Below are 13,786 nucleotides of genomic sequence, written 5' to 3' on the forward strand. Positions count from 1 at the left end.
ATGTGGTAAGCACAGGAGCAAAGTCGTGTGCATAATTGCACAACATCACTCCTATCTGCCATTCCTGCCATTAACTAAACGTTTGGTCCCAGCACCTGCCCCGGTAATTAAAACCTTAGAGATTAATCATAAACTCCCCCTCTTTCAGATGATGCTGAGGTTGAGATTTGTCTCTGCATGTACATGTGCTCCATTTGACTCAAACCATACAATGTCCTCCCATAAAGTGCAGAGCAACCGTTTAAACTGGATGACTGACTTCTGTGTGACAAAGACATGTTTTGCCTCCAGGCACACACAATATTATTTAGTTAAGCTCCATTTTCTTTCTGATATTTCCTCATTCCATTTGCATCTTAGTGTAACAAAGATAACTGGGCAGTTGGCTCATGTAACAAGGGGTCACCTAAAAGGGCTTTAGCTCAGATGTGCCCTGTAGCTTGTGCATTCACATATTAATTAACATAAGGACTTGTACAACACAACTACAAGCAGGGAGATTAACCATGAAGTCTAGTCACATGGCTCCCAGGTAGATATAAGTCTCTACTTTAGCCTCCGTTCATAAGACACGTGAGAAAATGTCCCTTCAGAGGAACGAAGGCTACAATTCAAAACAACACATTCCCTCACAGTACTTTACTCTTCTTCCTTTCCAACACGCCATCTTCCCTGTTCTTCAAGTGACAGTGAGTTAAATGAGTTCATAGATGTCAACTGAAGTCAAGAGTATTTAAGGGCAAAACAAACCTGACTGGAGGCAAGGGCACAATGACTAAGCCATGGTGGTTCCAGCAGCCAGCCTTAATAAGTCACTGTGAGTGTGCATAGGGTTGATGGAATTGACAGTGTGCTACTGCTGACTGGTCAGTTTTAGCTCAGCAGGGCTAATTCCACTATTAGAGCCTACCTGTGGGCTTGAATTCCGGCGATCCCCCCTCCATGCCCCAAGTGACCAGACACACAAAGGACAGTACATACAAGACCAAACACCAAACACCAGCCCAGTCTCCCTAGACATTATAATCATACTGGATGATGTACAGTACATGTTGTATGCCCAATGCCTACATCAGTGCGAGGAGTTTCAAACTTGCACTTTAGCATGAAAAGTCCGACATGCTCATCCACTTTCATGCTAAAGTACAAGTTTGAAACAATGAGTACTTTTCTAGGCCAAAACTATTACCGTCACTGGTGTTTTACTTGCCTCAGCTTTACTATACCTTGACCATACTGTAGCTGGTAGTCATGCACCATTACTGTTGGAATAAATCCTTTAAAAAAAATGCATACAATGTGAAAAATACATTTGAAGTATCCATCATTTTGTTAAATTGAGTGCAGACTCTGAAATAACACACAATCCCTATTCACAGCACACAAAAAAAGTGTTATTTAATATTTCTGAACGTGTAATGTTAGGTTACTGGTATTTAAATTTCTAGGTAGCACACACACAAATGCATTTTTATGAGGACTTCCCCTGTGGCTACAGCTCAAAGAAAGGGAGCTAGTGTATGTCGGTCTCCTACTGAGTGTGGAAAAGAAAGCACAAGATTTGCCTGACTATTTCCTGTGGAGTCTGGTTGCTGCTCCCTCAATACTCACGGGTGCTCTGGAAGTGTTCTTTTAGAGTAATGTTAGAAACACTTTGCGTTTATGAAACCTGAAAAGGTTTCATGTAGTGTGTGTGTGTGTGTGTGTGTGAGTTGTGAGTACAGCGATAGGTTTCACAGATCATTCATGCCCCAGTATTTATTTGTGTCTGAAGTTTTGACTTAAGTTAAGTTATGGATATGTCTAGGGTGTCAGTTCAGCTCCACACCTTCTTTCTTTTAATAGTTGTTTTCATTTGGTCTGTCTGGTTACTAACTCTCTTGTAATTTCAGACCCGGTCATTCACACCTGATCGTCCTTCATTCCCTTCACCTGGTTCTCACTCCCATCTCACCTGCAGCCCATTCCCTCGTTAGTCACTCACTACTTAGGTCCCCTCACTTGCACTTTTCCTCTGCCATATTGTCTTGTTTTCAAACCAAGTTCTCCAGCATGTTATTGTTTGTTTCTTGTTCCTGAAAATATTCTGTTCCTGTTGCAAGTTCAGTAAAGGATTATTTCTTGCTACCTCCATTTTGTTCATCGTGCTTGGGTCCCTGGTCTTCGATCCGTGACAGTGTCATACTGATTCAGTAGTGAAAACACTAGTAAAACAGATAAAGATGGATATAGGTGATCAAGACAGAAGAAAATGAAATTAGGGGAAAATACTGTTTACTCACTGCATGTTATAATCATTAAAAAGCCAAAGCAGAGTGTGTATACATTGATTATACCTTCAGTAGCTTGCATAGCATAGTACTAACGCTAGTTCATCATGTGCTAACTTCTCAACTAATATTAGCTCAAAAGGTTTTAACTTGGAAACGTAGCGTTTTTAGCTCAAAATTCACACAAAACCAGCCCAAAAGTGAAGAAACTCTGTAACATGAGGGTCTATGGACCGTGGTCAAAGCTGGCCAATCCTGCGCTATGATTGGTCAGTCTATATTTGAGGGGCCAGATTTAGGTAAATTACGAGACAATTAGGTGTCAAACTTGATTGGGGTTTATTTGTATGAATTAGTTGATTTTCAGCTGATGACATGATTTATGAATTTGGTAAATGTTATATGGTGTTGTCAGCACTTCCGACGACTCAGAGCACTTTTACACGACATGTCATTCACGTTCCCGTTCACGCTCATGCATCCACTGATGGAAGGGGCTATCATAAAGGAGCCACCTGCCCACGTTTATACCCATTCACCCACTTGGCAAAACATCTCCTGAACTAATGCGAACTTCATTAGGTACATCATTAATGAACATAGTTACGTGTTAGATGTTCCAACATCAGAAGCATTGTTGTCGTTTTAGTGCTGAGAACTCTATATTGAAAATGTATCCACTGAATAACAAAAAGTTATAAAAATACCTCCTGTTATCTGGAATTGACAAAGATAGAGCTGAACAATGTACTTATAATAAGTGAAATGTATCCACTGAATAAAAAACTAAAAGAATACCTCCTGTTATCTGGAAATGACAAAAATAGAGCTGAGCACTGTACTTATTCAAAACAATATGCTATGACCAAAACACTATATTCAAATGTTGAAAGTTTACTAATTTGGCATAGTATGAAATAAATCAAGGTACTTGATCCTTTTGTATTACAGAAATTATGTTAATAATGAATGTTAATAAAACAAATTAAATGATACCATACTGCTAATTGTATATTTGAAAACAGAAAACTTCAACATATTTTTTAGAGTGCAGAACTCCTCCAGGTTTGTCTGCAATGAACTTTACTTTAATGTTTGATTGCATGAATACATCCCACAATTGGCTAGTCTCCTGTCTAGAGTGTATCAGACGTGTCTCAGACAAAGATAAGCTCTCATTTCAAGCAAATGTCGGCAAAACCGTTATTGATGTAAAAGGCCAAAATTACATAATATGTAATTGCCAAAAGGTGGCAAGCAATGTGGGATGATCGGAGAAGGAAAATATTGTGTTTTTTTTATTGAGAGGAAATGTATGACTTTCAGGCATCTGTTAAGCATGCCTATGGGCATCTGAGAGGCTCGAAAGTTAATGAATAAATGGGCAAAGAAAAGCAACAACAATAGAGAGCCTAGCTTCTGAGGTGTCCCCAAGTAGGCTACCCACTAACAAGCAATGTGATCTTTCATGAAATGTCAGTGGCAGCAGAGTATCTCTTTTTTATTAAATTCCCCTGCGACCCCTTGCATAGCTCATTCCAAGTAAATGGCTGTATATTGACAATGCATACAAGTCTTAAAAGTAGATTCAATGATAATCAATGAAACAAACTACATATTGATATATTTAAAAGTGGAATAACATGCACAGTTAAAACAGGTCACTGATTGATCCATATATGAATATTTAGCAAGTTGTTTTAAAGGTTAATGAATATATATATATATATATATATATATATTTATTGTCCATGTGGCATGACATTAAAGCACATTTGACATGTTATTTCGGGCATTTTAATGCAAAACAAATCATTATCAGGGAAGGTTTTGGTTCCACAAATTATGAACAATAACAATGGTTGGAGGAGATATTTTGTGTTGTATTTCCATAACAACAATACATATTAATAAATACTCTGGTTAAAGAGAGACTACACATGCTCTAAAAACTATATCCAAAGCCCCTTCTCAGCAGACAGCACATTTAAGGTGAGCGAAAGGATATCTGCCAAGGAAATTTCATGGCACTTGTGTGAGCCGATACCCAGTGGGTTCCAACAGCTCAATTTGGCTCGGTCTCAAAGGACAAGGCGGGTAAAGACCAAGGAGAGGAAACATTCTGAGGGCTTCAGAGAGAGGAGAGAACCTGATGTGAATTTTGTTTATTTCAATAGGTGCTATAAGACAGAAGAAATCTCTGATGACACCTCCTTTTGCCGTTTGATTTAGGAGATAATTGGCCCTTATATTCTATAATTGAACTGGACATAGGCTCTTGTTCTGTTTTTGAGTGTGTGTGTGTGTGTGTGTTTGTCTTTTATGAGGGCTCTGCAGTGTAAGAGAAAATAGACGGTGTTGATGAACGTAGTGGTAATGAAGGACCATGTGGTTCTCTTGACTATTTTATGAGATGTTCATTCCCTAAACATCTGTAAAACACACCAGCAGTGATGTGTGTGTGTGTGTGTGTGTGTGTGTGTGTGTGAAGAGATGATTTCTCAAAGTTAGCATAAGCAGTCGCATATTCGACTGGATGAAAGTGGATGGCAGATGCTTTTTCACACAACAAAAAGCTGCACCATATGGTACTGAACAAGGATTTCAATGTAATATTATGCAAAATATTCCCTTGTTTAAATTATTTACTCAAGTAGCCAACATGTCTGAAGCAATAAGAGGTCTTCTCAACGGATTCTTCTGTCATGGTGTGAATTGATTTGGCCTCATATTTTTCATGTGTTTATCTGCTTGATCTAGTCTATTAAATATTTGTGATTAGTTAAAACATCACTTGTCTATGTGGTATATCCTAGTAGTAACTACACTCTATCAGTACTCTGCAACAACTTCCAACAACACTAGAAGTTAACACAGCAGGGGAACAATGAAGTGAAAGTGACCTTTTATTTGTACTTATCTTACCAATCAGAAGGTCTGTCAGGGGGCATACGTGCCAAATGATTTGAAAATGAAAGTAAATTGTCTCCCCAGATTTGCCAACAACACAACAGAGACAAAGATAAGTTCCTCACGGAACTTCCTGCTGGCTGCCGAATGGTCCTGGCGGGAATGTGGCCGGGGCAGGAGGTTGTTTTTGGCACTGATACATTCAGTGAAGGCCAGACAAGTGACATTACGCCAGGCAGGACTTGAGGGACAGCAACGTTAAATACCATCTCCTGGAGCACAAATGGCAGGGAGTTTGTTGTGGTGTTTGGGGGAATGTGGTGGTTTGCATGCCTTGAAATGTGTCTGTGTCTGTGCTTGTTCATATCTAGGTCTTGTACGGCCTTGTGCATAACACACACACACACACACACACACACACACACACACACACACACACACACACACACACACACACACACACACACACACACACACACACACACACACACACACACACACACACACACACACACACACACACAACAGACACAAACACATACTGACATTACTCTGGCAAAGAGACTCGTGCTGTGAGTAGATGACATTAAAGAAGAAACGCAACAGGCCAGATGTTTAATTATGCAGCAACGATGCAACATGACTGAGATAAACAAAAACTTCCTTCGCTGCGGAGATGCTTTTGTACAATCATTGTGGAAGAGAATGCAGAGACATCGGGCTGCTCGTCATTTATCCAACGATATTCACAAAAAAGTGATGATTTGTGCTTGGTGTTGTTGATACAATAAACTTTTCACCTGTGTTGTTTTGAAAATACAGCGATGATTTGAGGCATCATATTATGCAAAACAACTACAAATCCTCAGTGCTGGCAGAGCTGTGAAACACGGAGCAGACAGGAGAGTGACACAAAACATATCTTGCTCAAGCATAAGAAATGACAAGATACTGTTCAAAGTTGACAGTTGAGCTCACGCCATTTTGTCAAGGCTCCAAATACTGGAGGGATAAATAGATTCTCACACAATAGTAGAAGTGAAGATCAAAGGGAAAGATCAGAAATAGGCTTCATTTAAGATCTGATATGCATTTATGAGCCTGTAAAGCTGGAAATGTCTCAGAGTTAAGCTAAATCATTTTTTCATCATTACTGAAACACATTCCTCGAGAAATGAGTGCACTGAACTGCAGTTTTATAATGTCCTGGATTCAATTCACGGCTCAAGAAGAAGAGGCCAACTATTTGTATTCAATACTTTGACTTTACTTGATATTTAAATAGCCTTAAAATAACCAAATGTGGCTTTGTATATTGATTTTATGTTTATAATTTCCACCCTTTTCCCCTGATAACAAATCTTCCTCTCAGCTCCGCAAAGTTGACAACTAAAACAAGCCACTCACAGACCACGACGGGATCAGTCTGTGAGCTGTAGAATCAATCTGACTTCCAATTTCCATCTTTACACCTACTACCTAATTGTTTTCAATACAGAGCAAACACACACACACACACACACACACACACACACATCTAAGACAAGAGGTCTATACATAAATTAATGAAGAGAGTGTCAGTCAAATGTTTGGTAGACGGGGCGTGACAGGCTGTCAGCGACCTGCTGACCGTAGGAGAATAATAACAAGAAGGAACAACTCCCATTGGTTACCAACTGACTCTGTCAGGTTATGAGACTTTTGAACCACGCTTTCTCAGCTGCAACATCGAGTCCGTTTCAACCGTGGTCCAGCAATCTGCCACAATTACCAGAAGCAGAATATCACCGTGGTTTCTGCTACACATTGTACTGTTGTGTTAAATTGCTCAACCTGCCACAATAACACTAACTTAGCCAGAAACTATACTAATACTATTGTGTACTATTTTAAATGGTCCAGTGTTGACGCTGAGCAATCAAAATATATGCTATAATGTGTCAGTGAAATGTGTACTGAGCTTCACCTGACATTCACAACAGGGGGGAAAGCATCCTATATATAGAACATATTTGTATGTATATGGTACATTGTCGTATAGTCTTACATAGTTAACTCTACACAGATATTCAATTCATTTCTCTCTGCAATACACCATAGACCACATTAGTTTTTTCTGTATGCTGGGCCTGGTCTGGTGTATTTCAGAGCCAATTAGGACTGTGTTAAATCCACACATAAAGTTTGTAGTCACTTGATACCTCAAGCCATATGTGACTGTTTTTCTCAACACTTTTGATTGGATTTCTTTAGCCAATTTTTGCCATTAGAGACTGTGAAGTTAGACTGTTCTATAAATTTGAGCTGACACTTGAACAGCAATTTGCTTTAAACTTGATAATTAAAATGTGAAATTCATTCATTCACTGATTACCAATTACTATGGAAAATAAAACCTTTTATGTATGTACATATGGATATTCTAGAAGTGTGTTGAACGCGCTCTCTCTCTCTCTCTCTCTCTCTCTCTCTTTCTCTCTCTCTCTCTCTCTCTCTGAACCATTAATAATAAGACTTCCTGGGTCAACGTGTGTTTGCAACAGTTTTTCCACTGCTACCAGACTGTACAATATTACAATTCAGTCACACAAATTTACCGATTCTGAAGGAGAGCGGGCCACCAGAGGTGCTTCTCATCCACATGGCTAAGAAGAGCAGAAGCGCCCAGGCTGTGAGCATCTTCTATGACTCCTCATGGGTCCTGCCCCGGGGGTGCCCCTGTCACAGCCACCTGAAAAATATACAAAGCAGAGCACGCCATTTATACATCAACCCACATGAAGAGGGACACATACAATCCAGACCTGCAGACAGTGGTTTTCCTTCTCTCGCTCTCTCTATGATGGTAGACTAAAAGCCTGATTATTATTCTTACATCCTTGCATTGAGCTTAAGTGTACAGAGCCTTTGTCTCTTCATTTGTTGGTCCCAGCTGGTCTGAAAAAGTAATTAAGTAAGTAAGATTTTAGTAAGTCGTGGTCCTATTTAGAGTATCATATTCGGTAAAGCAGGGTATGCTTTAGGGCGTGGCTACCTTGTGATTGACAGATCACTGCCACCGGATTGTCCGGTTTGGGTTTTGTCCGACGGCATTAACCTTTTCACAGTGTGTTTTCATAAAAGTTCATTGTAACTGTTTTGGTCAACAACATGTCTTATTCACTGTTATTCATACAGTCTACTAGTGGTTACTTATTTTGCTGAAGGGCGCAACTTGTAGAAGGTATATAATTGTATTTATTTTACAGTAAGAGGTTGACCAAGAGGGGAAACCGACTGTATGCAAGTGGTCCATGCTAGTGGTCCAAATATGGTTGCTCTTCATGTCACTTCTTTCACGACTGCATTCAAGGCGTATGTCTTTTTATATTTATCCTGTTATTTGTCATTTAAATGTATGTACGACGAGAGCGTACGTGTAACCGGAGTCAAATTCCATGTATGTGCACACATACATGGCCAATAAAGCTGATTCTGATTCTGATTTAAAATGGTCAAAAATGCAAAAAAGCACAATATGTAAAAGGATATTGTCCAGTGTGTGCAATTCATTACCTATGATTCCCTGTAATTATTCATCTATACTTTAAATTGAGTCATAAGAGACCCACAGCAGTGAGGGAAATGAGGTGCATTGGGGCCTTTGCAGGGGGGGGGGGCATTATATTCTTACTCATGGGAATAGTTTAATGCAGGAGAAGCTGGGCCATTATGTATCAAAGATTTCAGAATGCCTAATCAGTCCTAATTACACCATAATTTAATCAGAGCTTGATACATTTTTTCGTTCAACTTGTTTAATAAATCACTCTCATCTCCTCTGGGATTTAGAAGACCAGCTGAGGTTTTAGGAGTTCCCAGTGGGTGGACAATGATAGTCAGCGTAAAGCCTCCAGCTGGGGTCGGCAACATTGGAGGAAAGCAAGTATCCAACTAAAGAAACCGTCTTATTATCTAGTTTTCAGCCACAGCACGCTACTTTTTGCCCACTATAGAGACACAGTGAACCACTAACTGATGAGCATGGTGGAGCATATTCCCTTCAGCAGACCAAACATACAGCTAAAATAAAGTAAATGTTGGAATTATGGTCAAAAACATGACTACAAATGGATGAATGTTGCTTATTTTCTACAGGATGTGTAAATAAGGTAAAGTTTACTGACAAGGTTGCCACATCAACTTATAAGGTGAAGATGTGTGTGAAAACAAATAGTTATTTCAGGTTTAAGATATAGCGTGTTTTGTGTGTGATTACGGTGCATTGTTATAGATGTAAACACTTTTCTTTATTTTGTTTTTGTATTGCATCAAATTAAGTGTGGTTCAGTCTGGCAGTGTTTTCAATGTTTTGATTGCATCCCAGAAATATTAAGAAAAAACACAACACAGCATCATTAATGTCAGAACCCAATTTGTGTGAAAGAGTGTAAAAAAATAAAAACTATGTATTCATGGTATTTTTTCTCCTTATTTTATTCCTTGAAATTATTCTTAGGTGCTTGATAAAAAGAAGTCCTGTTCTCTTTTTATCAAGGGACGGCGTTGCTATTTAATCTTTATTAAATGAAGTGAAGGCGTGGGTGGTTGTTTGGGACCGAGGGCAGCGTATTGTGTTCTGTCAGTGTTTATGTTGCACAGAATAGACCGTTTTTTAAGAAGTTGAAATAGGTCAGTGACTACAGGTCAGTGAAACCAGAGTGACAGTATTGTACTGAAAGGGAAATGAATAAAGGACTCTACGTTAGACAGGACAGGACAAACAAAGTCTCTTTTGACTCTTTCCAAATATAGCCAGTTTGATTTGTTAGATGCATGGAGGACAAAGCCTCCAAATGTCAGACGGTACACCTGTGAAGATGGCAGGCAACATGATTAGCACAGCCAGACTCAATAGACTCGGGCTTCTATTTTCGTACAGGCACAACGCCAGCAGAGGTGCAAATGTAGCCACAATGTCATTTTCATCAGGAGGCAGTCCACTCCACTGTGTTTCTCGCTGTTTGGTTATTTCAGAAATGAGAGCACATTTGTCCCTCGAGGTAGTGGGTGTTTGCTGGATTTGGCAAATGTTTACCTGGATTGTCTCAACTGGACTTCACTAAAGGAGAAAAATATAGAGATGGGTCTGTGGACCTGGGGGAGGTCTTGCAAGAACTGGTGGCAGCTCGCCAAAGTGCCATAAATGTTTACAACAGCACAGTGGACAGAGCGGAGTTCAGACTCCTACGTGCAGTGGAAGGATTTTTACATTTTGTGTGAGGAGCCATTGTTTTTTTTCATTTCTTTTTTTTTATGGCCTCAGGTTTTAGTGTGTACTTCTGTTGACGTGTGCACTGTTACACTGTTGAGATGAATCTCAACAGCAGATTGGTAACATGATGATGTCATGGCCCGGAGAACAAAACAATTCTGTTTCGATGTAAGTTACTTTTGTACAACAAGGCCATGCGTTTCTCTGGGTCTAAATGTCTGTAAGGGCAACATCTGTCTATTGAACTGTTGATTTAATGTAATATATGGAGAAAAAAATGCTTCATCAGAGAGAAGATTGATAGAGTTCAATGGTATGTTTTGATCATTCAATATCATCAAGCCTTTTGATTCACAACTACCAATTGCAATGTTAAGTTATAGGGAGTAAAGAAGAGCATTCTGCCCTTTCTAAGCAGTTAGTGTGAAACCATATGAGCTAGTGGCAACAATGCAAGTGTATTATTATCCTTATATGCAACTCTCTCGGTGTGTGTGTGTGTGTGTGTGTGTGCGTGTGTGTGCGTGTGTTTGTGTGTTTATGTTTGTAACCTTCCTTACACCCTGAACAAATTCACCAACTGCATGTGTTTTTACTGAATTGACTTAACTAAAAGGAATACAAAGCTGTTAAAGAAAAATATAGAATGATATTTTATATATATATATATAGGCACATTGGAAATTATGTCAGGGTTAATGGTACACACTGTCAGGAGGAAATCAAACCCTGTCAATGTGAAAACCATATGAATAAGAGTTTACATCAAGATTATGTCAATCTTATCTGCCTAGCGTTTATTTTCTTGATAACATTTGCTGGCTCACTGCATGTGATGGGCAATAAGACGGATCATGTGGGTTCTTAGACTACCTAAGACTGAGTTATTGCTCAGGAGAGCCGTGGGGAACTGTTGGATCCGACTGTCAACACATCAAGATCATTTCACAGACCTTTCCCGAAAAAACTATGCAAATAACAGCTGTTAAAAGCCTTCTCCTGAAGGGCCCCAGAAAGGAGAAAAACAACATCAAATAAGAGTCCTGTTCCAAAATTAATTGAGTACTAAAAAATCCTTACAGCTTGTATTGTTATGCACACACGGATTCCCACGCTTTATTGTTCAATTAGCCTCACTGTAGAGCAGCATATTTCAAACAATGTGAAATGCTCTTATCGAACTAACAACAAATAGCCCAGAGTACATGTTGTACAGCAGCACAGGAAAGATGCATGTCTCGAGATTAGCTTCATTCTCAACACACACCACTGCAACATGTTTGATGGACCAAAACACTATTTATGTTAATTAAATTGGAAAACAATAAACAAAACTCCTGAATCTTTGATATCAATTTGAGTGCCGCATGTGAACTGAGACACACAAACACAGATTGATCCATATCTGTACTGTACCTGTACACCTGCACTGTATTACAACTCTACTGCAGCAGATTTGCCTAAAAGGCACACTGCTCCTTTGAATCATACAGTAGATATTAATATTCCAAGACTCTTAACACACAAGTCAACAAGTGGTGCAAGGTCATTGCAGAAAATAAAGTGAATTGTTAAGTACCTTTGTATCCTCTGCCAGCAGAGTTTTACATGCACCAACTATCTGTAACCAACAGATAACTGATAATGTAGCGACCCTCAGTGCACAGGCTACTATGGGCAGTAGCCAAAAACAACAGTCAACGCTGCTAAACAATCTGCTCCAGGTCATAGACTAACTATCAACAGGCTAGCAGCACAACAACAACACCCCACGTCACTCTCATCTGCCAATCCTAGGTACCAGTCACCCCTATAAGTAACTTGGATGATTGACAGGTTTCCCAGCTTCACAGGTTGTGAGACTTTCACTGAACTCAGTAAATGCAATAACTTTTAAAACTACTTATCTAGAACAACTTCTTTCTGTACACAATAACCCTTAACATACCAGGTTAACATAAAATGTCACTGTCTGTTACAATATGTTTATTTTTCCTCTAAATTTCAGACCTTTTAACTTTGATTTTACAGAACTTACTCCTGTATTGTGTGTGTGTGTATGTGGTCACAAAAAGTACTGTGAGTCTCAATATTTCATCCTCTCTCACTCTCTTTAGACTTTCTATCCCAAGCAATAAACTCCCTCCATGCCGGTAGCCCAAACATCCCCACCATCAATTGACCATTTTAATTATTTCCTTGAAGACAGATTTGGTTTGTCATATATTGCCGTCTGGCACCACACTTAAACAAATGATATATTAAATGCTAGATTTGGACTGGCCACTGCTGCAGTATTTATAGATAGATTTAGTCACACACATTGGACAGAAACCTCATGACAATATGATTCTTCCTGAGCGCCAGAATCATCAACAACTTTAAAAGTCCCTGCAGAGACTGGGCTGTGCAGGAATGAAGAGAACAATAGCACAGATTACTTTTACTGTGAGTTGGCATGAATAGAAAGACAGGCAATCATACTGTATAGCGTTGTACCCATTGCATTTTCAGTATAAGCTTCCCCTGAATACTGAATAGGCTGAGGATCATGAAATAAAACCTGGCTATTGTAACTCTTCTTTTATTTCTTTCCTCACAGAAAAGCCAGCGCAGGCTGAGATGGTGAGATGAAATCAGAGAAAAGGGGATTGCAATGTAATCAGAGCTGTTGTGAACATGGTTTTACAAGGAGTGAGAAGGTTTTAAATATAGAATACAGAATAACAAAGACTGTACACTGTAGTTTCATCATCCTAAAGGCCTTAAAGAATTGTATTTACTTTGAGAAAATATGGCAAAGAACTGAGAGAACGGAGAGAAAAAGAAAAAAAAGAACCTGCAGTGGAACAAAAATACAATTTACTAGAAAATGGGATAACCTGGATGTTTAAGGTTTACCCATCAGCTCATTTTATATTTTTGTCTTCCCCCTAAGCCAAATGTTTAATTAAAAAAGGTTTAAATAACTCGCATTACTCAAAACATTTAGTCAGTTGCAGAGATTTAAAAAAAAAAATCCTTAAAAAGACTGTTTTAGTGCTTGTGGAAAGATCTGGAACAATGGAAAAAAGAAAATAGAGATGTTAATAATTATGTCGCGAATTTGCGTTCATTCTTTAACTGAAGAATTGGAAACTATTTTTACGATGTACCAGAATGGCATAACATTCTTCCTTGTGACAAACTACTAATATTTCTTTCTCCGCTGGTCTATGCTTGTTCAATAGAAAAACAGTAATTCAGCGCACTCACAGAAAATCAATCTTTTGTTAAATCTCATTTTTATGAAAGCCAGAACATGACACTGAAGGTCTTGCAGCACAGACTGCTGTGAAGTATCAGTGTCACG

At 39.0% G+C, this 13,786-nt stretch overlaps 1 protein-coding gene across 1 annotated transcript in view; it reads right to left on the bottom strand.

Annotated features, from left to right (window-relative positions):
* grik4 (glutamate receptor, ionotropic, kainate 4) overlaps positions 1–7,859 on the bottom strand; it is a 129,716-nt gene extending 121,857 nt beyond the window's left edge. Inside the window, exon 1 of the mRNA XM_034548318.1 lies at positions 7,778–7,859. Coding sequence (XP_034404209.1) covers positions 7,778–7,859 — 82 coding nt within the window. The remainder of the gene's footprint in view (positions 1–7,777) is intronic.
* Positions 7,860–13,786: the final 5,927 nt, after the last annotated feature.

The sequence above is a fragment of the Cyclopterus lumpus genome, chromosome 13, assembly GCF_009769545.1.
Source record: "Cyclopterus lumpus isolate fCycLum1 chromosome 13, fCycLum1.pri, whole genome shotgun sequence".
NCBI classification, from domain to species: Eukaryota; Metazoa; Chordata; class Actinopteri; order Perciformes; family Cyclopteridae; genus Cyclopterus; species Cyclopterus lumpus.